This window comes from Botryllus schlosseri, chromosome 7 (genome assembly GCF_051294905.1).
Source record: "Botryllus schlosseri isolate E-star chromosome 7, Bs_hap1, whole genome shotgun sequence".
NCBI lineage: Eukaryota > Metazoa > Chordata > Ascidiacea > Stolidobranchia > Styelidae > Botryllus > Botryllus schlosseri.
Genome location: NC_137242.1, coordinates 2,736,418 through 2,758,457, shown reverse-complemented (window position 1 = coordinate 2,758,457; position 22,040 = coordinate 2,736,418). Strand labels below are relative to the sequence as shown.

The window sequence follows — 22,040 nt, the reverse complement described above, 5'->3', positions numbered from 1 at the left end:
TAAAAAGTGCATCAAGCTATATTCACAGAGCAGATATATTGATAATTCAACACTTCAAATATTATATGAATATTTATATGTATCTAAATCGAATTTGCACTTGCAATGCTTATGTATTGTCGATGTAGCCCCGAATAAAATGGAAATGGTGTTGTCTGATAAATGATGATTTTTCGTGTATACACAAATTATACGCTCCTTGCCACTAATAGTGAATATATCAATTAAAATGATAGTTTCGACATTCCACCATGGAAGCCTTGAAACCTAGATAGGTCGAAAAATATGCAAAATTTAATTCAAAGCAGAACTCTGACATTATCTTGTTTGCGGTAGTATGAAAGGTGCGTATATGAACTTTCCGCATCATGCTGTTATGGCGTTATAATGAGTGATACTCGCCTCGGCTCCAAGCCCAATATCCGTTCAGAAACGAATCGCTCTGGTACTCTATTTCGCCCAGCCCTGCTCATTGGCGCAATTTACAAAACTTTGTGACGATATAACAATCAATTGCGGGCGAACGGCGCAGTTGGTTAAGCACCAGCGTCACTACACCAACGTCAGTGGTTCGAATCCTGCTTCGGACCTAACTCCATGCGTCGGAGGTTTATCTGGGCTTCTCATCGCTGACCGCACATTTGAATATTACAATATTCATGATCGGGTGCAAATGACCATATCGGCGATAAGCGCCAAAATTGTTCAATAAAGACAAAAAACAGTCAATTGCACATCAGTAGATATTGCGGAAATGGAACTGCGTCACAGAAAGATCTGCGGGTGGAAGATTCTAGTATTTTGCGGCTATTAGGCAGTGTTAGTTCCATGATATCGACATATTAAACGGAGGATTATAATAATCAATAGCGCAACCCCACGTTAATTCCAAGTCTTTCGAATTCTCCGCATACAGCAGGCCAATCTTAGTCTCAAAGTATTCGTCGTTCCAAAATTTGGAATCAACTACCAGTTTCTTATAATCAGCTTTCAAATCTTCCCAAGAATACTTTCCGCCGATATTGAAGTTGCTGTATTTGTAACCGAACAGCTGAGACTCGTAGTACGACTTGTGCGTCGTGGAGCGTTCGTATCCGTTCGTGAGCGGGTTCGGGTTCATGGTTTTGTTGCAGAAGGGAGACATGGGCCACCGGAAGGATCTTGAAATGTCGCTTGTCACACCCATACCCAACTTCTCCATTCCCTGTTTCGCATATATAGAATGCTATAGATCAGAGGTTCTTAAACTGGGGTCCCTTTAGCGGTCCGTGAACTAGTTTTAGGAGGTTCGTGAAGGGCAATGGTCAATTACATTATCAAGAAACTACTAAACTAGATTGATTGTCTTTTTGGCAATGACGCCATGCGTAGGATTGTGACTACCTTGTCTAGTTATTATGAGCTTATTTTAGGCATGGAATAGAGTTGATATTGGTCTGGTGAATTTTTTCCATCGCCCACAAAACTTGGAGGGTTCCCCAATCAAAAAAGTTGAAAAAACTCTGCTTTAGATAATATCCGCCGCAGATATCAATTTATCAACTCAAAGACTTATTTGGGCATCTTCTATCCCGTGATAAGATTTTTAAAAAATTACTGATCTTAGCTGTCACAAAGTCATATATTCTCAGCCAATCCTGATACAAAACGTCATTGACAATAACCAGTAATGCTAGTCGGTTAGATGATATCGTAAAACTTCGTGAAACGGCTGTATAGAACCTACACTCTCAGCGAAACAAGTGTGCATTTTCACAACCAAAGAGTGTTACACGGAAACAGAACCTAAATCTGAATTATATCGCGGTCATAAATATTACGTGTCAATATGACGTCACGAGACGTCATGAGGTTCACGTTCGCGTCCACACAGAACCTTTCAAAAAGGTTCGCGTTCACACAAACCTGAACCTTTCAGAGGTTCACACCATCCCTACTGCCCACATCGCATCTCCAACCAGTATTTGGTACTGACGGGGACTTGGGAGACTATACTTTAAAACGCGTGAGGTCATGGTCCAATATATGTCGCAGAGGTGTTACGTAACGAAATACTTTTTCTTTTATTGGTAATCGAGAATAGTTTTCTACTCGCACTATACTCATTCGAAGCGATCGCTTTTAGACGACTTCCACTTCTGCGGTTCTCGAAACAGTACGTACTTGTCATGTTTTATATTTGGTCAAGTAGAAGTAGTCCTTTTCTACTCAATTGGAAGAACAAGTAGCGATTCCCAAGACATGTCAACACTACTTCAAACGGAAGTAGAAAATCAAGGTCTCGAAAGTACCCAAGTAAGTGGTTTGAAAATGTAAACTTGCTCGACGAGTCGTGTAGTTTTGACAGTTAATTAGAGGTGGAATATCCAATTACTGTAATTCTAGCCTATTTCGGCCAGTTATCATGAAAGTTCATCCATATAGCAGTGATGCAAACATATTCCGAGACTATTTCCTATTCACAGAATCCAAAGTTTAAAAAAAAAAGTAGTTTAGCCTTTTTTGTAATGCCGCGTATATGGCTGATTTCTTGCAAACTCAAATTCCTGTCCCGCCTACGCTTAGTGGCTAAAACTAATTGGCCACGTAAATATGTTTACATGCGGCAGTAGCATACTCAATTGGGCGGTGGTGTGCATTCTGAATTTACCTTTGCGCAATTTCCAGCAACACTGCTCGACGTCCAGTCCGATATTCCCGCTTCTTCCTCCAAAGTTCGCCTCATCACGAACAGCCTGTCGACAGCGCTGTGGTGAAGCATAAAGGCCGGATCGTACGAAGCGTACTTGGGCGATAGGATGCTGTAGTGACAACGATACTGGCCGAGTACGGTTTCGTTGCTCCAGCAAAAACAGTTGTGGATCTGAGAATGATATGGCCAAATAATATAGGAAAAGTTAACAAATCTATATTCTTAACGACATTTCCGATCCCAACTCTATGCGTCCATTATCTCTCTTCTTTTTGGATATTCGAGATATGTATTTAGTAGCTTACAATCCGGACATGCGACGATTAGTGCATCAATTTAATCGATTACGATTAAGATTACTTCCGAAACACACGATTAGAATTACAGCTTAATCTCACATTATTCGATTACCATTACGACTACATGGATAATAATGTAATCGCGATTATTGACGGTGACATTTATTTTGGTTCCGTGAACTTGAGCCCAAGAGTGTAAAATAAATATGAAGATTGCGATCAGGCTGTAATTTTTAAAATCACAGCTGCCCCTGCTTCAAGTAAGATCATCGGGGGAAAAGACAATATATGAACACAAAATTCTAGCACGACGAATAATCCTTGTCGTAACGTAACGGTGACACACGTATGTAGGCTATTATACCAGTATATAGCCCCATCTCTTCCATATGTCATCTTTTAGGAGGCTTCGTTATCTTTTCCTCAAGAAAAGTGAATGACCTTCCGAGTGCCCTAAAATGCCCAGATGTCCTATTTCTTTCAGATTTTGAGTTACTTTCTTATTATACTTTCAACGAGACTTTTAGGCAAGGCGTTCTATTTATTTACAAAATTACTGCAGCCATAAAACACTCTGAATTGCTGATTTAAAAATCGCGTTTTCCAACAAATCACCCTGTCAGCCTTATACCGTCTTGATTGTTATTGATTGTTTTTGCGTTGGTATCAATGTCGGTATCAGTTCTCTGTAAAAAGTGGCCCTTTTTGCATACGAGCATCTGTCGCATATATTCTGGCGCTGGTTCGAGCCTAACATACTTATGGGCTGGACCAGTTTCAACCATTTGGGAAGTTGTATATAATTTCAATGATATTTCGTGTAAACAATTTCACGAACTCATTAAAAAGGATCATCTGTTATTGGTCAACGAAACGGATCCGCAAAGTATTTTGGGCTGAATTTGAAAAACCAATTTGAGTTGTTGTTTTGTGTCTGTTTATAGCTTTTGTTTTGCTTTGTTTTGTAACTTTTGCCTGCGACTACAAAGGAAATGCTCAAACGTAAGAATTTTACTTTCGTTTGACTTGCCGCCAAAAAACGTCCTCTTTTAGGGTACTGAATATACCTGCACTTCACCTAACACGGATATTGATAGCCGCTCTTACGAATTGCTAGACGTAATTTATATTAGCAACCGTCTAGTTTTAGTGATTTGGTATATTGTTTGAAGACTGTCAAGTTTCCGATCATTTGATCGGTAAAGCGGTGAATTCATGCGGTTTGCATGCTGGTCGCTGGCAGCAGCGTTCAGTGTGAGTTTACTTTAAGGGCATAACCAAACATCCGATTCCCTAATTACGATAGTCTAGATATAACGGCGCCGATATCTGCCTTCGTGGTAACACCGGAATCGACACGCTCCAGCCAATATTTATTGGCCCGTCAATCAAGTCGTCACTTGATCTCCCGCCCTCTTGGACATTTCTGATTATAGCTATTGCATGTTATTACTACTACAAAATGTCGTTTCTGTCGCTTCATTGCCACCAACCTTTTTCGACTGCAACTCAGTGCGGCAGACCAGTATAAAGTAGGCTACACACCTGAGTAATTACGGGCGCTGAACTCCTGGTAAACGAAAACATTGTGTTGTTCACATCATGCTTTTCTGCTATTTGAACGTTTCGAGCAAGGGTTCTTTAGCCTTTTGCTAAACTGGTGATACGATATTTTATATACTACCTCATTTTCAAATCTGAATGTAGTTCCTGACAACTAGCGCAACACCGGTTTCTCTCAATACGAATCCACGATTATGTATAGATACTTATAGATACCTGGTCGTGGGGATTTTTTGAAAGCTGCTCCACGAAATTGAAATAGTTGCGAGTAAGCACCGCGCGGACGGTCCCCTTCAAGAGATACGCGTCCATCAGAAGGCCGGAATACGAAGGTAGTCGTGTTGTGTAGCTGGAAACCAGAGGTGTTCTGTAACTAAGTATTTTTTACATTCTCGGGATACCCAAGTAGGTTTCGTCTACTTTACGCAACTTACTAATGTGGTTGTGTATTGGGGTATACTTTAACTTGTACTTAACAATTTTCGGGCAATACCGCTAGCAGTAAGTAGTTCCAAGGAGTTTGCGTTCATTTTATGAGTGAAATAGGCATACTCTTGCATTGCGAAAAATACGACTTTCACCGAACATTTCTTGCCGACGCATGTACCACGCTCAATGTACCGCTTACTTTAACCAATTTACTTACTATGCCGCAATTATTTACGCCGGTCGCCGAGTTTATTATTGCATGTAACTTGTATATATAGTTTGAAAGTTTATATAGTTTGAAATTTATTATAAGCCTATGTCCCAGAGCACCAAAACTCGATCCTTGATAACATATTTTGTCCGTGGTGCACAAGGCCGGAAACGGCGACACGCGCCACTTAAAACTCATCATTAATAATAATAATAATAATGAGTGAAATAGTCGCATCGTGCGTTTGAAATAACCCCTACATCACAGTAAGAGATATATTCTCGAATATTGCTCCTATTTTAGTCTCCTTCTTCATTTTTCATTAGTCGCAATGATGCATTTTGCAATTTTAAAACTAGCCACTTCCAATCAACTGCTCAAAGTATGCACCCAATTGATGACATCTACATTTTGAAACTATACTTACTTGGGTACCTTTTGGACCTTCTATTTTCTACTTCCACTAGAATTAAACATAAGTTGAAAATCGCAACCTTACGTTATTATTAGGGCTAGTTTTTGTTGCAATCAAATCCGTGGAAAGATGCATTTGAATTTCAGAAAAGTTGCTGCAAAAAGTTACATTTATTTTTCACAAAGTTGCACTAAAAAGTTGCATTTGTGGACAAGTTCCTTGAAATTATTGGGGTATGAGATACTCGAATCGATCCGTATCCAAGGCACTGTAGCAAAACTCGGTGTTGGCGACTTCAACAAAAACAATAGCCTGAAAAAATTGACCCAGTGAAAATATGATTTTCGGCAGTCTAGCCTGAATATACGTCAAAACAGAAAGGACCTCAAATTTAAACGACGGTGAAATAATCAAGCAATATATTTACATATAGTGCCACATATTTCCAGTAAAAAGTTAGTTGCACGAAAAATAACTAAAAATCTTGGAAAAATTTGCATGAAAAATCGAAAAAAGTTGCATGCAAAGAGTGGAGAAAAGTTGCAATATAAGAATCCTCCAAACTGCTTGAAACTGCATAACTTCTGAGCATGAAGGAAGCTGCAGGTAGCTGTAAAAAAGTTGCAAAAGCTGCAAAACCTAATGATAATCAATAATTTTGCTCACTTCCAACCGGTAGAAGCGAAGTTATTCCAGTTGAAAATTTTGGATTCGCAAAAATAGCCTGGGCGGTGGGTGATCCCAGAATTATGAATGAACAACTCAAATAACTTCGCTTCTACCGGTTTGAATTGCATCAAATTTGTTTTACGTCGTTCTTTTAGAAAACTGAATTTCATGAGGTTGACAGTAAAATTTGAAAAAAGTGAGCGGGAACAAAGTTTCCAAATTAAGCGGAGTCGCTTTGTGCGCTTCCAAAGAAGTTAGTTATCAAACTAACCTGATGATCAATACCGAGGTTATACTTACAGGGGTATTCCGTGTTTTGTTTTAATAAACGAGCTATGGAACGGGTTGTCGACTACTTTTTTCAGAATCGGGTCGTAGATTTTACGATCTCGCAACAAATACGGAATATCGTCCGCTGTCTCCGTCCAGTCCCAAAATGGTATGCCGATAGTTTGGTCGCGCAAATATCGAGACAAACCTGTACGAGCAACATCAATTTCTGACGTGTTTTAAGGTTAGGGCTGAGCATAATGATTCTCGAATCCGAACCCGGTGTTAATTGTAATGATTCGACTCGAGTGTGTGAAATTATTCGTTATTTTTGCACCAGGAATTACATTATCAACGAGATATATTGTCTCTATACTTTTTCGTGGATTCCTTAAAGCAGAGGTCTCAAACTCAAATGTGCTCACGGGCCAGTTTTCCAGTTTTGACAACACCGCGGGCCACAGCATTTATGGGGGTATTCTGTGTCTTTCCAAGTAGGCCTTATTTTGCGGGAATGAATTGTCCTATCGAAAGTGAGCCGATCCAGCAGACTGACAGTGAACACACATCGTCAAAATGTGATGTACTCTTGTATCAATTTAAGCCTGGCACGAATAGAATCCTCACATTTATAACTATTTGAATAGAATTGCTGTCGTACTTGATATATATATATATAATTATTATATATAGACACCGTATGGCGGACAAATGTATGATACCATCATAAAAGCTATCGGGTTATTATTTTTCAGCTACTATGAATTTTTTGAATTTAACAGATTGATAATAGAGACTGATCTGATATCAAAACATTTTTAATTTGAGCATTGTAATTCCAATCCATGATTCGGGTATACTTCTGATAAGTAGGCTATTAATCTCATGGCCACATATCTTCAAATATAGGAGCAGAAAAAAATATAAATAAAATAAAAATATATTAATGAATGTGTCCTACTGATTGAAATGTCGGAACGCCGAACGGCCCATTGCTGTTACATCGTTGGAGCGTCTCACTACGGTACTCGATACCTTTAAGTGGCCTTAATAACACGGTTTAGCGACCAGAGATGTAACTAACAGATTGCCTATGGTTGCCATAATAACTTGCTTAGTTAGCGAAATACCAAGCTGCGACCTTCTGATATATTACTCCCCTGATACGCGATTAGTTTGTTGCGTCCATGGTTCTAACAAATTCACGGCATTCCGAGTCACTCCAAGTCCACTCGAGTCATTTTCATTTTGCCCTCGAGTTAGCCCGAGTCTGAGTAATTTAGGAAAGGTCGCGCCTAAGTCCAACTCACAAATTTCAGTCACGAATCGTCTAAGGGTCACGATTTGTCATCATGAATTGGAAATTTGGCGAAATAGTGAATCTTCCACTTCATGGTAGCGTTTGCAATTGATGTGATAGTGAAGTTTGATGAATAGTTTGAGGCTTTCGGAGTAATTTAAGAGGGCATTTTCACTTTATAACCTGAAAAGATATATGTGACACTTATATATTGTCAAATTAGTAAAAATCTAAAATGTCGTCGCGGGCCGCACAAAATGTTCTGGCGGGCCGCGTGTTTGAGACCTCTGCCTTAAAGCCTGAATTAACCGCACAGCATGCAAAGCATGTACAAAATCCCGCACATCAGTTGAGTGATATTTCGTCACAATGACTGACTTATAGTTAGGTTATTTCCCTGCTCAAAAGAAGTGAATCATAGGTATCGGACCTACTATGCCTATAGCAACACATACCATACAACTGTCATCAGCGATCCAATATTTACGTTTTATAAATATAAAGATGCATTATAAACATCGAAGACAGAAGACTCAAATGAAGTCATGCATTTCGTAATGCTATCAATATACCCCCATCCACGAATAAGATGGATTGTGTGAAGAATTCTGACCATAATCGAACACTTCAATCCCGGATTACAATCTTATTCAATATCAATTCATTATAGACAGTTATATATAGAGTAATATTTGAGTTTTAACTTATTCATTGAAACTTCCTTCATCCTCTCCGGGAATTAACGAAAATGTGATAATAATTTAATGACTTACCGTCTTCAAGTTGAACCGTGATAAGTCGATGCCAAGGTAGAAACAACGGATGTCGATGCCAACTGCAATGGTTATCGTGGTGAACCTCATGATACCAAGGACAGCGACCCGGCCATCCATGCCACGATATAATATTCTAAAAGGAAAACAGGACTCATATACCTTTGAGACGCACCCTCCAAAGTATCTGTTATGAAGGGCATTGGTTTAGGGGCGGGCCTGATTTGGGAAAACTAAGTACCTGGCGGGCCGGATTACAGAATCGATACATTAATCGCGTATTTATCCACCTGCACATAAGGAATAAATCGGATTTAATGTAAACTTTATGTTTGAAGCATAGAGACCAAAAGCAGTGTTTGATGAATTTATAAACCTAATGTAGCTGTTGAATTCAATGAGACATCTGTGATCGATCAAAGTTATCAACTAGCTCTCTGCACTCTGGCTGATTGACGAGCGTGTAAACCCTTCGACTGCACGTGAACATCAGTAATATTGGAACGCAGTCTTGTCTTGTTAGTGATCATGGTCGAAAATGTTTGCTCATAAATGTAGTGTAGGCTATGTAGACCCGAACAGAACAAGTATTTTCATTACCATCTTTCTCAAGTTGGCAAACTTGGATTCATTCTGTGACGCATCAATTCGTCAATACTTTCACATTATAATCTCACTTTCAGGATAGAAACTCTCTGCTGCGGACCTCTCAAAATCTCGTCGTATGTTGCCCGTCCATGATTTAGTATATAGGCTACTTACCCGGTATCCATTTTTTGAAGAATCCTTCTTGAATTTCGTCATGGCTTGGATTAGATCGTGGATTTCATACGCGGATAAGTCTCGGACGTTTTTGCGAATGCGAAAACCTGGATGCATGGAATATTACCGCACCTTTTAACATAAAAATATATGCAAACGCAATGGCGACAGACTTTGAAGGCCTCGCGTACCCTCGTCGTCTCCTAGCCATTATTGCCATTATAATTGTTCGGTATGTGTCTCTTCTAGTCAACGAGTATGATAATTATGACAAAAATTAAAATTAGTCGCAAAATAACGTTTGGAACACTGCTTCCCTTCCAAGAAAGAATCGAAAAGTTAGGTAATCCTATAATTGCACCTGTAATTTTACAATAAATAACACTCACAGAGCCGTTTTCGGGAAGTAACATGCCTACGTAAAGTTGCTTTAATAAGTTACATATAGCCTTGGAATATGTCTCCACATAACGTCGTTGACAATACTATGGTTCTATAGTCTACCCTTCGTAACCGGTACGCAGGTTCTTGACGCACTGCCCCGTCCTGCACACGCCCCGGCCGATACCGACGAACCAGCCTTGCACACACGCTCCCTAGTCTGCAAACCGCCCCAATTGGATTTGAGACATCCACTCCAAGACGACCATGTCGTCCATTTTGCTGCGAATTCGAGCCGATTTTAATCCACCACAAATGAGTAGGATAGTCAGTCAGTCACATTGTAATACGCTAATACCTCGAATACATTGTGTATCGCGAACCAAAGCGTAATTCTTCTTGCAGACACACAAGCAGCAGTTGTCACTGTAACGGATTTTCCCTTGATCACATTGCACGTCACAAAGATGTTTGTCTGAAAACATTGTCATTTCAGACACTGTCGTCTTGTACCAAGCAGGTTATAACCATTTATAATTATAAAAATCACTTCAAATCGAAAGATATCGCTCGGCTGGTCAGATCGTTGCAGGGTTGTGCTGATTAGAGCCCGACCGATATTGGATTTTAAGGCCGATACCGATAAAACCCATCTATTCAGCCGATATCCAAATAACGTGGAATCTGCCTAAAAGGTGTATTTTCAAAACTTCAGAGCATTTATTTCAACAGCTTTACAGCCATTGTCATACTTGAACATGAAATATAGCAATATTCCCAGTCTAGCGGTCAAGGATTATAATTATAGTTTTCTGACTTCCTGCCATCATGTTGTGACGTCACGAAAATTACCTATATTTTTTCACCTCCAATAGCCGATACTGATAATTCTTTCAAAGTGTAACATCGACTCGATATAATTGGCGAACCGATATAATCGTTCGGGCCCTATTGCTGATAGTATATGTAGTTAACCCATTTGTATCGAGTCCCAATTTGGTCGTAATCCAAAATACAGCAGCGCGATTCACAACTTTAGATAGTACGCGGCTCTTTACTGTGAGTTCTGATAACTCCTGAGACCATATAGGCCTACTTGGTCGACTTCGATATAAAGTTGACCGATATTACTAGCGCTAGCGTAGTTCTGCCAGTAAATGAAGTCAATAGCCTGAGGAATACCTTTCACCTGCTTAAAATTGAAACACTACCCGGTGTCCTAGCAAACAATATATATCAAATATGCCGGACCTAATTTGTGGAACAGTATCTCGCCGGCTATCCGACAGTCATCGAGCATGTCCAGTGTCCCCATTCAAGTCGGAATACAAGTAATTTCTACTAAATCAATACTAGTCAGCCCGCAAGTTTACGGGACCACGACCTGACGTATCGATCTCGCCTTCCGTCACATAACACCTCATTTTGTCGCTTGTCTTTTTATATTATATTCTTTTACTTTTCATTTAGTGTGCACTGTGCAATGTGCATGCCTCCTCTTTACATCGCCTATGCCCGGGTGGGTGTCTGATTTCAAAGACTACTCCGAATCGTTTCGTCACCTTCCTATCTTTTCGTTGTATCGCAGTCTTGTGGTGTTTTGAATTGATGAAAAAATTCTTAATAAATTGAATATGATTTCCTAGTTACGTTGCACCACATAAGGAGGGGAATCTGGCCATTGCTACCATACATCTTGTAGTTTATATATTGTACGCTGTACAATTGTACATTGTACAATATAGCTCATTAATAGTATATGTAGACAACAACACATTGCCTTCCTCTGCACTGTGAAAATATTTAGGCTACGTGGTAATTCACGTTATATTCTATTAAATTGTGGCTATAATATGCGTATCAAGATATATACAGATCGATAATAAGCTTGATGGCTAGGCCTAATTTTCAATCGCAAAATGCATATATCGTATATTTACATTGCCAGTAGCATTTCTTCTTCTTTAGAAAATATTTCAGTTCGTTGACGGGAGGTTCTGCGGAGCCCTCCCAGGTTACTAGCTCACTCAATTCACTAGATAAGACTGAAATCCCATCATCTTGCGAAGAGCATTGTAAACCAAGTAGCAGAAAAAGAAGACCAAAATGATGACTGTCGCTCAATCTTAATTTCATCTCAACCCAGCTGCTATAAAACCAGTTATGCTACGTGACATATCCCCTTTGAATTATATCGCCTATTTTGAGAAAGCGATCATGCCGTTACAGTCCGCGGCCGATACGCGAGTTGAAATCTCGTGAAAGTATCTCAGCAAACAAATTGAGCCCGCATATTATTTTTGACCGCCGTCTATTTGCAAACAGGGCGGGTGTCTTAAAACTTATTTCAGTTTGGTATTGACAACATTTGTATATTGTTTCAGGGACGTGCTCGAAGTATTTGATCGATTTGACTGTGACAGTGGCTAGGACAAAGTTTTTGCAATCCTAAATTTAATTTGTTGAGATTTCAACTTTAAATTGCACGCTGCATAATACATAGGCACCAAAACAAGAACATAAACAATCCATTCTTATCCAGATCTATCCATCATTGTATAGGCCTATACCGACTATCTGTGCATCGACTTTACCAATGCATAATACATATACATTCATTCAGTAGCTCTATTACAAAAGTATGAATTATGTGTATTGCTTGTAATATATTATAGGTTATCTAAATAATACACAGCAAAAGAAATGTATCCTTGACCTGCGATAGGGCGATTATGAATACCAAGAATGCTATTATCGAGATGGACATTACTGAGAATACTATTACCGAGAATGGACATTACCGAGAATGTACATCACCGAGAATGGACAATACCGAGAATGACATTACCGAGAATGGACGATTGGACGTTACCGAAAATGTCATTACCGAAAACAGACATGACCGAACAGACATTGCCGAGATAGACACGACCGAGAATTGACATTATTGAGACGGACATTAACAACGATATCTATACCTGAAATTTGACAGCGAATATATGCCCACGCATGGTTTCGGTAATCTCAACATCGGTGATCAAAATTCCTTGAATGTCGACTTACTGTCACTGCTTGTGTCACGTTGGCAGTAAAAATGAAGTTTAACACAAAACTGAGATTGAGTTTGCGTCATTGAGAATGGTTCTGACTTTAGTGAAGTTGCTGGCCTGATGCGCACGACATCATCGATGGCCTGAACAATCGCATCTGCAATAGTCCTCGTACGCAAAATGTCTTCGCATGTAGAAAGACGTCTTTGCCCATCTGGGAGACGCAACTTGGTTTTTGCCCTCGCTAATTACTGAAATCGAGTTACACGACAACACGTAACCGCGTAAGTGTTTCATCGCAATTGCCCGTGTTAACGACAACGTTCACACTGCGCATATCGGCCTACATAACTCAGTTGCAATAAAATATAGGTCCAGTGTCGTACGTAGCTAACTGGTTTTACGCATAAAATCACAAAAAGCGGGTTGCGACGAAGTAGACATACATACGGTCAAGCATGAGATCTCATCGACCTCGGCTCGATATCATACCAGTCAGAACCCGATTTCGTGGATAGTAATCATATATCCAAGGCGGCGTCTAACATATCGTGATACATTTTGTGATTTTTATCTTTTAAATATTACTGATCGTCCTGCTCTAATATTTGCTACCATGGTTTACTTTTTATGTGTTCTTTCCCTTTTTTAAACTAACATTTTTTACAGCCAGACTGTATAGAGCAGTGGTTCCCAACCTTTTTGGATGTCGGAGCCGCATTTCAAACTCCAGAGTACGTATGGAGCGGAGCCGCATGAGAACGCTCGAGTAGGCTACTTACTACGAAGATTTAAAGGTAGCTAACCTACCTCTGGAACGCACCATCCAGCTAATTTAGAAGCATGCACATAGACTTCTGTAGATTCTATATCAGTTATTTCAGCATTGATAAACGCAGATTGGCGAGTCCTATAAATTGAAATAAACGAAAATGAATATCATTACTAGGGTTGCTTTTAAAACAAATGGTTGTTTAAAACACTTTGTTGAAAACAGTGTTTTAAACAAAACCTTTTTTTTAATGTGTTTTTGAAGTTGTAAAATCATGCTATAATTGTGTAAATACTTTCCAAAACACATGTTGTATGAGCCTACGGACGATTACCACCAAATATAGCCGACGTATACTATATGGGATGGTTGGAAACCCTCAGAACAGTCGGTTCAACAGCTATAGTACACTACGTAGATGTTTCGTCTCTACAGTTACCCTATATTTTCAATTGTCAATGTCAATCCAATATGACGTCACAATTGAATATTCGTGACGCCCTGGCTTGAAAAAAAAAAAATAAAAACATTTAAACAAGAGCCTTGTTTTAAACATATTTGTTTTAAATGCAGCCCTAAACAAACATACTATTATGTCGTTACGTGAGATAGCTCTTCAGTCTTCATACATTCCAGCACTTTAATATTATTATGCGCCGAGTAATTGGACTTATTGTAATTTATACTTGACTGTGAGCCGTGATTTTGATGTTAGTAAACTCGCATTGAAATTCACTCTTCACAGAGACGAAAGATCTATGACCAGCAGAACTCAAGATATCTCCTTGTCTGATGGGTATTCAATTCATCCATGCGTTTGACGGAGTCTGCAAGAATTCTGTTTCCAAGTTTTCAGAAGAGGCCTTGCACGGCTTTAGACATAAATAATATTCCTCATTTTAGCGTTGATATACAGAAATTGACTATAACTATTCATAGAAACTATCAAGTGTCATCTGTTATATTTTCGTGACACATTTGGAGGTAAATCAGAGCCGCAAGAGCGCTACCTTGGAGTCGCACGCGGCTCTGGGAGTCGCGGATGGGAATCACTGGTATAGAGTCAAGTGTACATGTTTGTTGCTGGTGTGATCAGACTAGTTGACCTTCACGGTCGTATCGATCATTTCCATCTGATACCGAATACTGTGCATGCATATTTTCTGTACCGCCATCATTGTTGTCTGTTTTTTTACGTATTTTGAGATTGGAAGAAAATAAAAACTCTCTCTCTCTCTCTCTCTAATATTCGATCAATAGCGCAACAATAATGTATGCTGAGGGTGAGTGCTGACCATGAGTCGCGTCTTGCGAGTGATAAACATCAAGGACAAAAATAAACTACGTCCTTTCCTACCTTCCTTTCCGATCTAAATTTTATCGTTTCGAATGCCACTGAATAATTTTATTATTTTCTCGTTAATGTCCATTCTCGGTAGTGTCTTTCTCGGTGATGTTCATTTTCGGTCTCCGTAATATACTTTCTCGGTCTTCCATTTTTCGGTAATGCACATTCTCGGTGATAGCATTCTAGATATTGACCGGGCACGACCTCGGTCTGATGCCCAAAGTAACAGCATTGGTACTTGATCTTTCGACTGTGGACCCTGTCTAGTCTAGGTTATGTCCTTGACGCTTATTGTATTCTTCCTTCTTCGACCATTTTTGTAAGTACACTAGAATAACAGCGAAATGGGGTGGGGGAACAGTCCGATACTTCGAAACGTGCTAATGCCGAGAACCTTGCCGCAGTCTCTCGTGCCGGTGGCGGAATAAATAACTGCTTCAGGTCTCACACGTTTCGCCACATTAAGCAGTAAGCACCCAAGTCACTTTGACAACAAGTACCGAATATGGACACTGGACAGTGCCAGCATATATATTCATTTAAAATCCAAATTTCTAACTGAACAATGCATTCAGCGTTACGTGCGTAATGTGGGCGATAGGCACACAGCCGCACACATACTATGAGCATGAATGAGCATAGCCTGTGCTATGAGCATTGAGTATTGAGCATTCGCTGGGTGCAGCCTAGATAGCACTATATTGGGCGGTCGAAGCCTTGACACGCGGGCCGCAAGCGTCACGAATCAATGATATATGTCATTATCGAATGTGACTATGTTACGGCAACTGGACATACTCTAATACGATTGATCATTGTCACAAATTTACCGGATACCCATAGCAGAGATGAGCGGATTTGAAATTTCTATGTCCTAATCCAATCCAAATCCGAACCTTCAAATCCAAATCCAAATCCTAATCCATACCTTTTTCAGATTCTAGTCCATGTCCAATCCTAATCCGATTCCAACTGGAAATTCAGAAAAAATACTAATTCATGCAATGGAGGGATTCGAAAATTTTCTTCCACAACCAACGATTCACTTGATTCAAGATAACTTAGTAACCATAATTACATTAATAACTGATCTGAATAAAGTTTGTCGCGATTCGCCACACGACATTTCAATCTCCCAGAAAACATGTAAATCCAATCCAAATCCTAATCCGTTCTGAAAAAAATGTCTAATCCAAATCCAATCCAAATCCGACAAAATTTCACAAATCCTGTTTTTTCAAAACCTAATCCTAATCCATGCTCATCCATGCGACATCGAGCGACGAATACTTCGGTGATAAATGGGCACATTGGGCAGTGGGCACTACTGGCGCCAGTAGGCAATAAGCATTGGGTCCATCAAATCACTAGGTGACGCCAGACTTTCGGTGGTAACCGCCGTTGTTACGTACGCGGTTGCAGTTATCAGAAACCTGTAGGTTACTTTCTCGATTGTGTAAGGGTATTTTATATGGAAATAATGGCTACGTGGACCGTGAACTCGCTATAAAATGAACTAAAACTTCGAAAACTTCTGGTGCTGAGCTGGTAGCCGACATTTAGTTGACAATTTCACATTCTCACCTAGTTATCAAATCGGCCTTATTTCCTTCCGTAGAAGCTTTCCGAAGTTTTAGTTCATTTTACAGCGAGCTCACGGTCCACGTAGAATATGTTGTAGCCATTATTTCCATATAAAATACCCTTAAACAATCGAGAAAGTAACCTACAGGTTTCTGAATACGGCAACCGCATACGTAACAAAGGCGGTTAGCACCAAAAGTCTGGCGACACCTAGTGATTTGATGGGCCCAATGCTTATTGCCTACTGGCGCCAGTAGTGCCCACTGCCCAATGTGCCCATTAGGGTTGTCCAAAATTTGGAAAATCTCAAAAAAGATGCGTATCCATGTCTCATTCTGTAGATTATTGATAAAAAACATCAATGAACCTGCAATAAGCTTACAGGAAAGTCGTTAACATTTGTCTAAATGCGTTTGAAAGTAGCTGCCTCAGAGTGGGCGTGTTAGCGACCATAGAACGGCGAGAAGACTAGTAATCACGAAATCACGTCTCTTGATTGGTTAATCAGCTATGCTTCAATGATCACGACCACGGCGGCTTGCTGATTATGTGCTTCTACTTGTTCAAGAAGTACGCTAACGGCAATGATGATTCTGTAAGCGCATTGTACGTTGGTGATTAAATACTAAAATGAGACACTTGATCATTGAATTTTTAGTGTTAAAACTAGATAACGATAGGTTCAGAACAACAATACCCTCTTGAAGGCATGACAGAGGTGAAACAGCGAATGCTTGTGAACTGAAATACCTGAAATACCTATCTGATGTGATTGAGATTACGCCAAGTGGTCCTGCTTTTCTGAGTGCGGTGCAGGTAAAGTACATTAGTTATCACCAAACTGGTGCAGCACATCATGTGAGATGGATTCTGGATCCTGCATGCTCAGAAGATATGTGGGCCGACCCTGTAGCTTGCATTGGGACTCTAAAGAAATGCAACTACCGCACCGCTTCGCTTCAATACATTCTTTTTTATTTTCATGTCTGTTTTGATTCAAGCATTAGTCGTGATGCAGCCGGTAATGATCTAAGATTCATTATGGGCATGCTAAACAATGCATGCGAACAGTATTTTGCTGGTCCTACCAGCATAGTCTATGCTTGCCTTTAGACCTTCGTCCGGGGCATCATTGAGGACTTAGACAGCACTCGCGGGTATGATTCATTATGCTGCAAGAATGTGACAAGTGCCAAGCATAAATGGCTGATTCATCCAGCCCGTACAGCTTTTAAGACTTCAATTATATAGGCTACCACGGCAAGATATAAGTTCAGACACGGTAGTGTCCATGTCAAGTTTCATCTTTGCATTTAATCATGGAACATACCCTCTGAAACTAGAAGTTCGTTCGCCACTTGCATAAACACCTTTGCAATATTTCTTCTCGTGTTTTTGTGCTTTCTCTCGATGAAAGCAAGGCATACAGGCTACAACGGTTGCCTTCACAATAAGCCATCAAGTCATGTATTTGAAGTTTTTGTGAAGCAGCTGTTCTTTGTTCATCATTTATTTCGTCACTCAACATGTTTTGAACTAATCTTAAATCATTATCTGCGGACCAACCTACAATGCGTTTACAGAAAACCCGCCGTTAGTCGACTCCTTGACCAGCTGATCAGCAAGCCGTCACCGTCGTGATCATTGAAGCATAGCAGATTAGCCAATCAAGAGCCGTGATTTCGTGATTATTAGTGTGCTTGCCGCTCCATGGTCGCTGACACGCCCACTCTACGGCAGCTACTTTCAAACGCATTTAGACAAATGTTAACGACTTTCCTGTGAGCTTATTGCAGGCTCATTGACGTTTTTTAACTATAATCTATAAAATGAGACAAGGATACGCATACATTTTGAGATTTTCCAAATTATGGACAACCCTAGTGCCCATTTATCACCGAAGTATTCGTCGCTCGATGTCGCTACATCTAAAAATAAACAAACAGTCACCTCCCGGTGTTTTGGCCAAAAGCAAAGCCTTTTGGTTTTGGCTAACCTGAAGAGAAAGTAGCATAAGTACGGATGGAGGAGAATGTTGGTCTCATAGACTGCATATAGTAGGGGATACTGCAAGTGGGGACCATATAGTTCGGTTGGTTTAAGAGTAGAGCCAGACTAATATCATATTTGGAGCCGATAACTCTGAAATATTTAAAAGATATGGAATCTAGCTTAGGCGCATTTCCAAAACTTCAAAGCGTTTATTTGAACAGCTTTACAGCCATCTTATTGGATTGCATGCTTTGATATGTAATATACTAGAAATGAAGCATCTAGACACCTGCAATATAAGAAATTGATCGATATTCCCAGTCCAGCAGTCGTGGATTATACTCTCTGAATTCGTGCTAGTATGTTGTGACGTCATCAAAGTTACAGATATTTTGTTAAGTGTAATGTCTGATACGGTACCGATAACTCTTTCAAAATATGATCTATTCACTCAATATCATCGGCGAACTGATAATAACCGGTCAAGCTCTGGTTGAGACATAGACCAAGTCTGGCACAGCTGTATTTTTGATTAGGATTAATGTACCATTCTGATATAGTTTCTTTACTAGGGCATCCTGTAGCATTTAACGTGACTCTTATTTTTTCCTTTAAGTATATCGATTCATTTGGACTTAAAGTCACCCATCCTGATGATTGGACTGCGTAAAATACGTCACATCTTTAGACCTTGCATTTTGCAAAGCGCTGGCATTCGGACAAGCGGTCAAGAACACGATGTTAAATCAATTCAAGAAATACGCAAGCAACTGCAAACTACCCTCGGAGCAGCATCGGCATGGCGCCAAAACGATGAATTTCGTACAAAACTAGCAGAGTCCTTACCAAAACAACAGGACCTTCTCACCCCTAGATTTATGAACGACAGTTACTGCGAAGCGATCGTTCCTTTATCTGACAACAAGATTAAAGACGAATACCGTGGATTGAGTAATAACGCACAATTCGGAAAGCTGTTAGAAAATCTTGACACGTTCGCAGTTCACATAAGTTACGAACACAACAACCCTTCGAAATTACCAGACGGAGGCAGCCCATTGTCTATTGTCACTGCCATGGTGGATGAGATTCAATTGCACAACAATAAGTTCGGATTAGATGATGATATACACATGACAGGTTACGTTAGTTGGGTTGGGAAAAGCTCAATGGAGATCAAAATGTGTATGACGCAAGCTGGGCTTCCTATGGTTGACGCAACTTTCGTCATGGTAGCAAGAGACCCTTGCAATAAATCCGCAGTTATACACCCACTGCAAATCTCGAATGATGAAGAGAAAGCTATTTTTGAGAAAGGCGAAAAAGGGAAAGCGCAACGTCTCCAAGAAGCCGAGTATTCTCTCCTCAAACACCCTCCGAATGAAGAAGAAAGAAAATTGGTGCACGATCTGTTCACAAATACGCTAGCCACTGATTTATCGTTTGAACGTAAACTACCGGATAACTCAATTTGGATGGAGGAAACTAAATTGAAAAGCTTGATAATATGCTTCCCTCAAAAACGAAATATCCACAATAAGATTTTTGGAGGATTTATAATGAGAAAAGGGTTCGAACAAGCCTGGGCGAATGCATGCGTTTACTGTCAAACTATTCCTGTTATCAAAGCCGTGGATGATATCTTATTCCGTTCCCCTGTTTCAATCGGATCTTTGTTAATGATGTCATCACAAGTTTGTTTCTCATACGAGAATATGTTCCACATTAGAGTCCATGCTGTTGTGACTGATCCTATGACTGGCAAAAATACGACTTGTAACACCTTCAATTTTTCGTTTGAATGTGACCGTGAAGTTCCTGTTGTTTTGCCGCGAACTTATGGACAGTCGATGCTGTATTTAGATGGGAGAAGGCGTTATCCCAGTTTGAATTGATGTGTGGATGATATCTACCGTGTCATCTGTGAATGTGATGCAAAATTGGCCCACAAGCGCAACTAAGCATAGCCTATCAAATACTATGCATTGCTACTAGATTACTAACTTATGACCTATTTACTTTGATGTAGTTTTATGCTAGGAAACAGATATAGGCCTATGTGCACTAGGCTTATTATATTTAGTTCCTGTAGCTTTACCATATTCAAAAATGATAGTACCAAAGTGGATGCTGATCAGTTAGCTTACTAACGGAAATAGTATGGCGTATACGAAGTGGTACTTTTTCATAGTTGGCATACTCAAGTTTTATTTGCCTACTGAAGTGGTTATAATTGTAGACTACTTCTTACCAGATACCTAGAATACTTACATGTAAATCACTACTTCAGCACCAACAATTACTACTTTGAGACCACATCTCGTTACTAAGTACCTTTGCATGAATCAGGCACCCTGGCGCATGGGTGAATTGCAAAATTGTTCTTGATAAAGGGTCCCAAATATCAAATGAAACACATACACTGATACACATACATGTGTTACTTCTGCAGCTTTTGAACCCAAAACTAGCTTTCTAATATAGGCGGTGGTTTTCAAGATATAGTGAAATTAGCAATTTTTGCCTCGTTCGGTGAAATTGCATGACCAACAGAGAGTGTAGGAACCCAAAATCATGATAGAAGTATTTCATTTGATATTTGGGCATTTTGAAATTCAGTTCCATTTTATTTTTCAACCCACCCTGCCCGGGCATGCCGTCTCTGGTCTGTAGCCAGACTACTGCCTGCTTTGACATTCCTACACTTCTTGTCCAGTGTAGTTTCGAAGTTGTTACTGTAGCTTGCACTATATTTGTCATTCTATGTCGTCAAATATCTATTTTCATGTTTTACGTGTTGAATTTCAGAATATAATGTAGTTCAGTATGCCTTGAGAAGTCTCCGGATGCCGTGAATTTTACCCATCTCTAATGAAAGTTAAGATTTGGCTCTTTGAGCCTCGCTTGACACTCGTTAAGGGTAATCGTCAGAATCGTGGGAAGAACGACGAAACATTTGCAGTACCACATCAAATAGCATGTCCTCAGATTTATCGGAACACGAGCATCACCCTCGGAGAAAAGGTCGCCCTTGACTCGTCTCCCGAAGCTCGAATCACAGCAGGCAAAGGCCATGAATTCTACCATTGGCAAACATTTTTGGATATTTCTGTTTTCAACATGTCCCTAGATTCATTAGAGCACGCTTGGTGAAAAGCTCACCCTTAACTCATCCGCTCAATTTTGATGCGGAACAATCAAAGGCTATAAATTCTGCAATTGGCAGACACTTGTTGGATAATCCCGCATGTGCGAAAAATTATCGACACGACAGATTTCGCATAGTCAGAAAGGGTCGTTCACACTTGCATTTGTATGCCTTGGAGTCGACTTTCATCAAAATACACCAGCCAAGTCTGTTACAACAACGAGTTCGTGTATCATCTAAAAATAGTACATTAGACGCTCTCGTATTCGATATTTCATGCTGGTGACGTCATATTTTGTGCTACAACTGTTGATATACGCTGTTCTTTTCAATTCTCTACTAGTTGCTGACGATTACCCCTGACGAGTGTCAGCAGAAAATA

At 39.9% G+C, this 22,040-nt stretch overlaps 2 protein-coding genes across 2 annotated transcripts; one reads left to right on the top strand and one right to left on the bottom strand.

Annotated features, from left to right (window-relative positions):
• Positions 1-17: 17 nt before the first annotated feature.
• On the bottom strand, positions 18-12,008 carry LOC145442634 (hemocyanin type 2 unit e-like). Its single transcript, XM_080320597.1, has 9 exons — positions 11,705-12,008; positions 10,123-10,239; positions 9,888-10,046; positions 9,384-9,490; positions 8,622-8,757; positions 6,579-6,756; positions 4,771-4,903; positions 2,651-2,863; positions 18-1,204 (listed from the first exon to the last, which is right to left on the bottom strand). Exons 1-9 carry the CDS (start codon positions 11,898-11,900, stop codon positions 821-823), a joined length of 1,623 nt encoding a protein of 540 aa, XP_080176723.1. The 5' UTR covers positions 11,901-12,008; the 3' UTR covers positions 18-820.
• A 6,597-nt stretch (positions 12,009-18,605) lies between these two features.
• Positions 18,606-21,304, top strand: LOC145442424 (acyl-coenzyme A thioesterase 9, mitochondrial-like). Its single transcript, XM_080320331.1, has one exon. The coding sequence runs from the start codon at positions 19,164-19,166 to the stop codon at positions 20,403-20,405; it is 1,242 nt and encodes a 413-aa protein (XP_080176457.1). The 5' UTR covers positions 18,606-19,163; the 3' UTR covers positions 20,406-21,304.
• Positions 21,305-22,040: the final 736 nt, after the last annotated feature.

Coding starts and splice junctions, on each gene's coding strand:
- LOC145442634 (XM_080320597.1), bottom strand. CDS start 11,900: ATGAAATTAAGATTGAGCGACAGTCATCATTTTGGTCTTCTTTTTCTG. Junction 10,240..11,704: donor GAAGAAATGCTACTGGCAAT/GTAAATATACGA, acceptor CAATGTTTTCAG/ACAAACATCTTTGTGACGTG. Junction 1,205..2,650: donor TTGCTGGAAATTGCGCAAAG/GTAAATTCAGAA, acceptor TATGCGAAACAG/GGAATGGAGAAGTTGGGTAT.
- LOC145442424 (XM_080320331.1), top strand. CDS start 19,164: ATGATTGGACTGCGTAAAATACGTCACATCTTTAGACCTTGCATTTTG.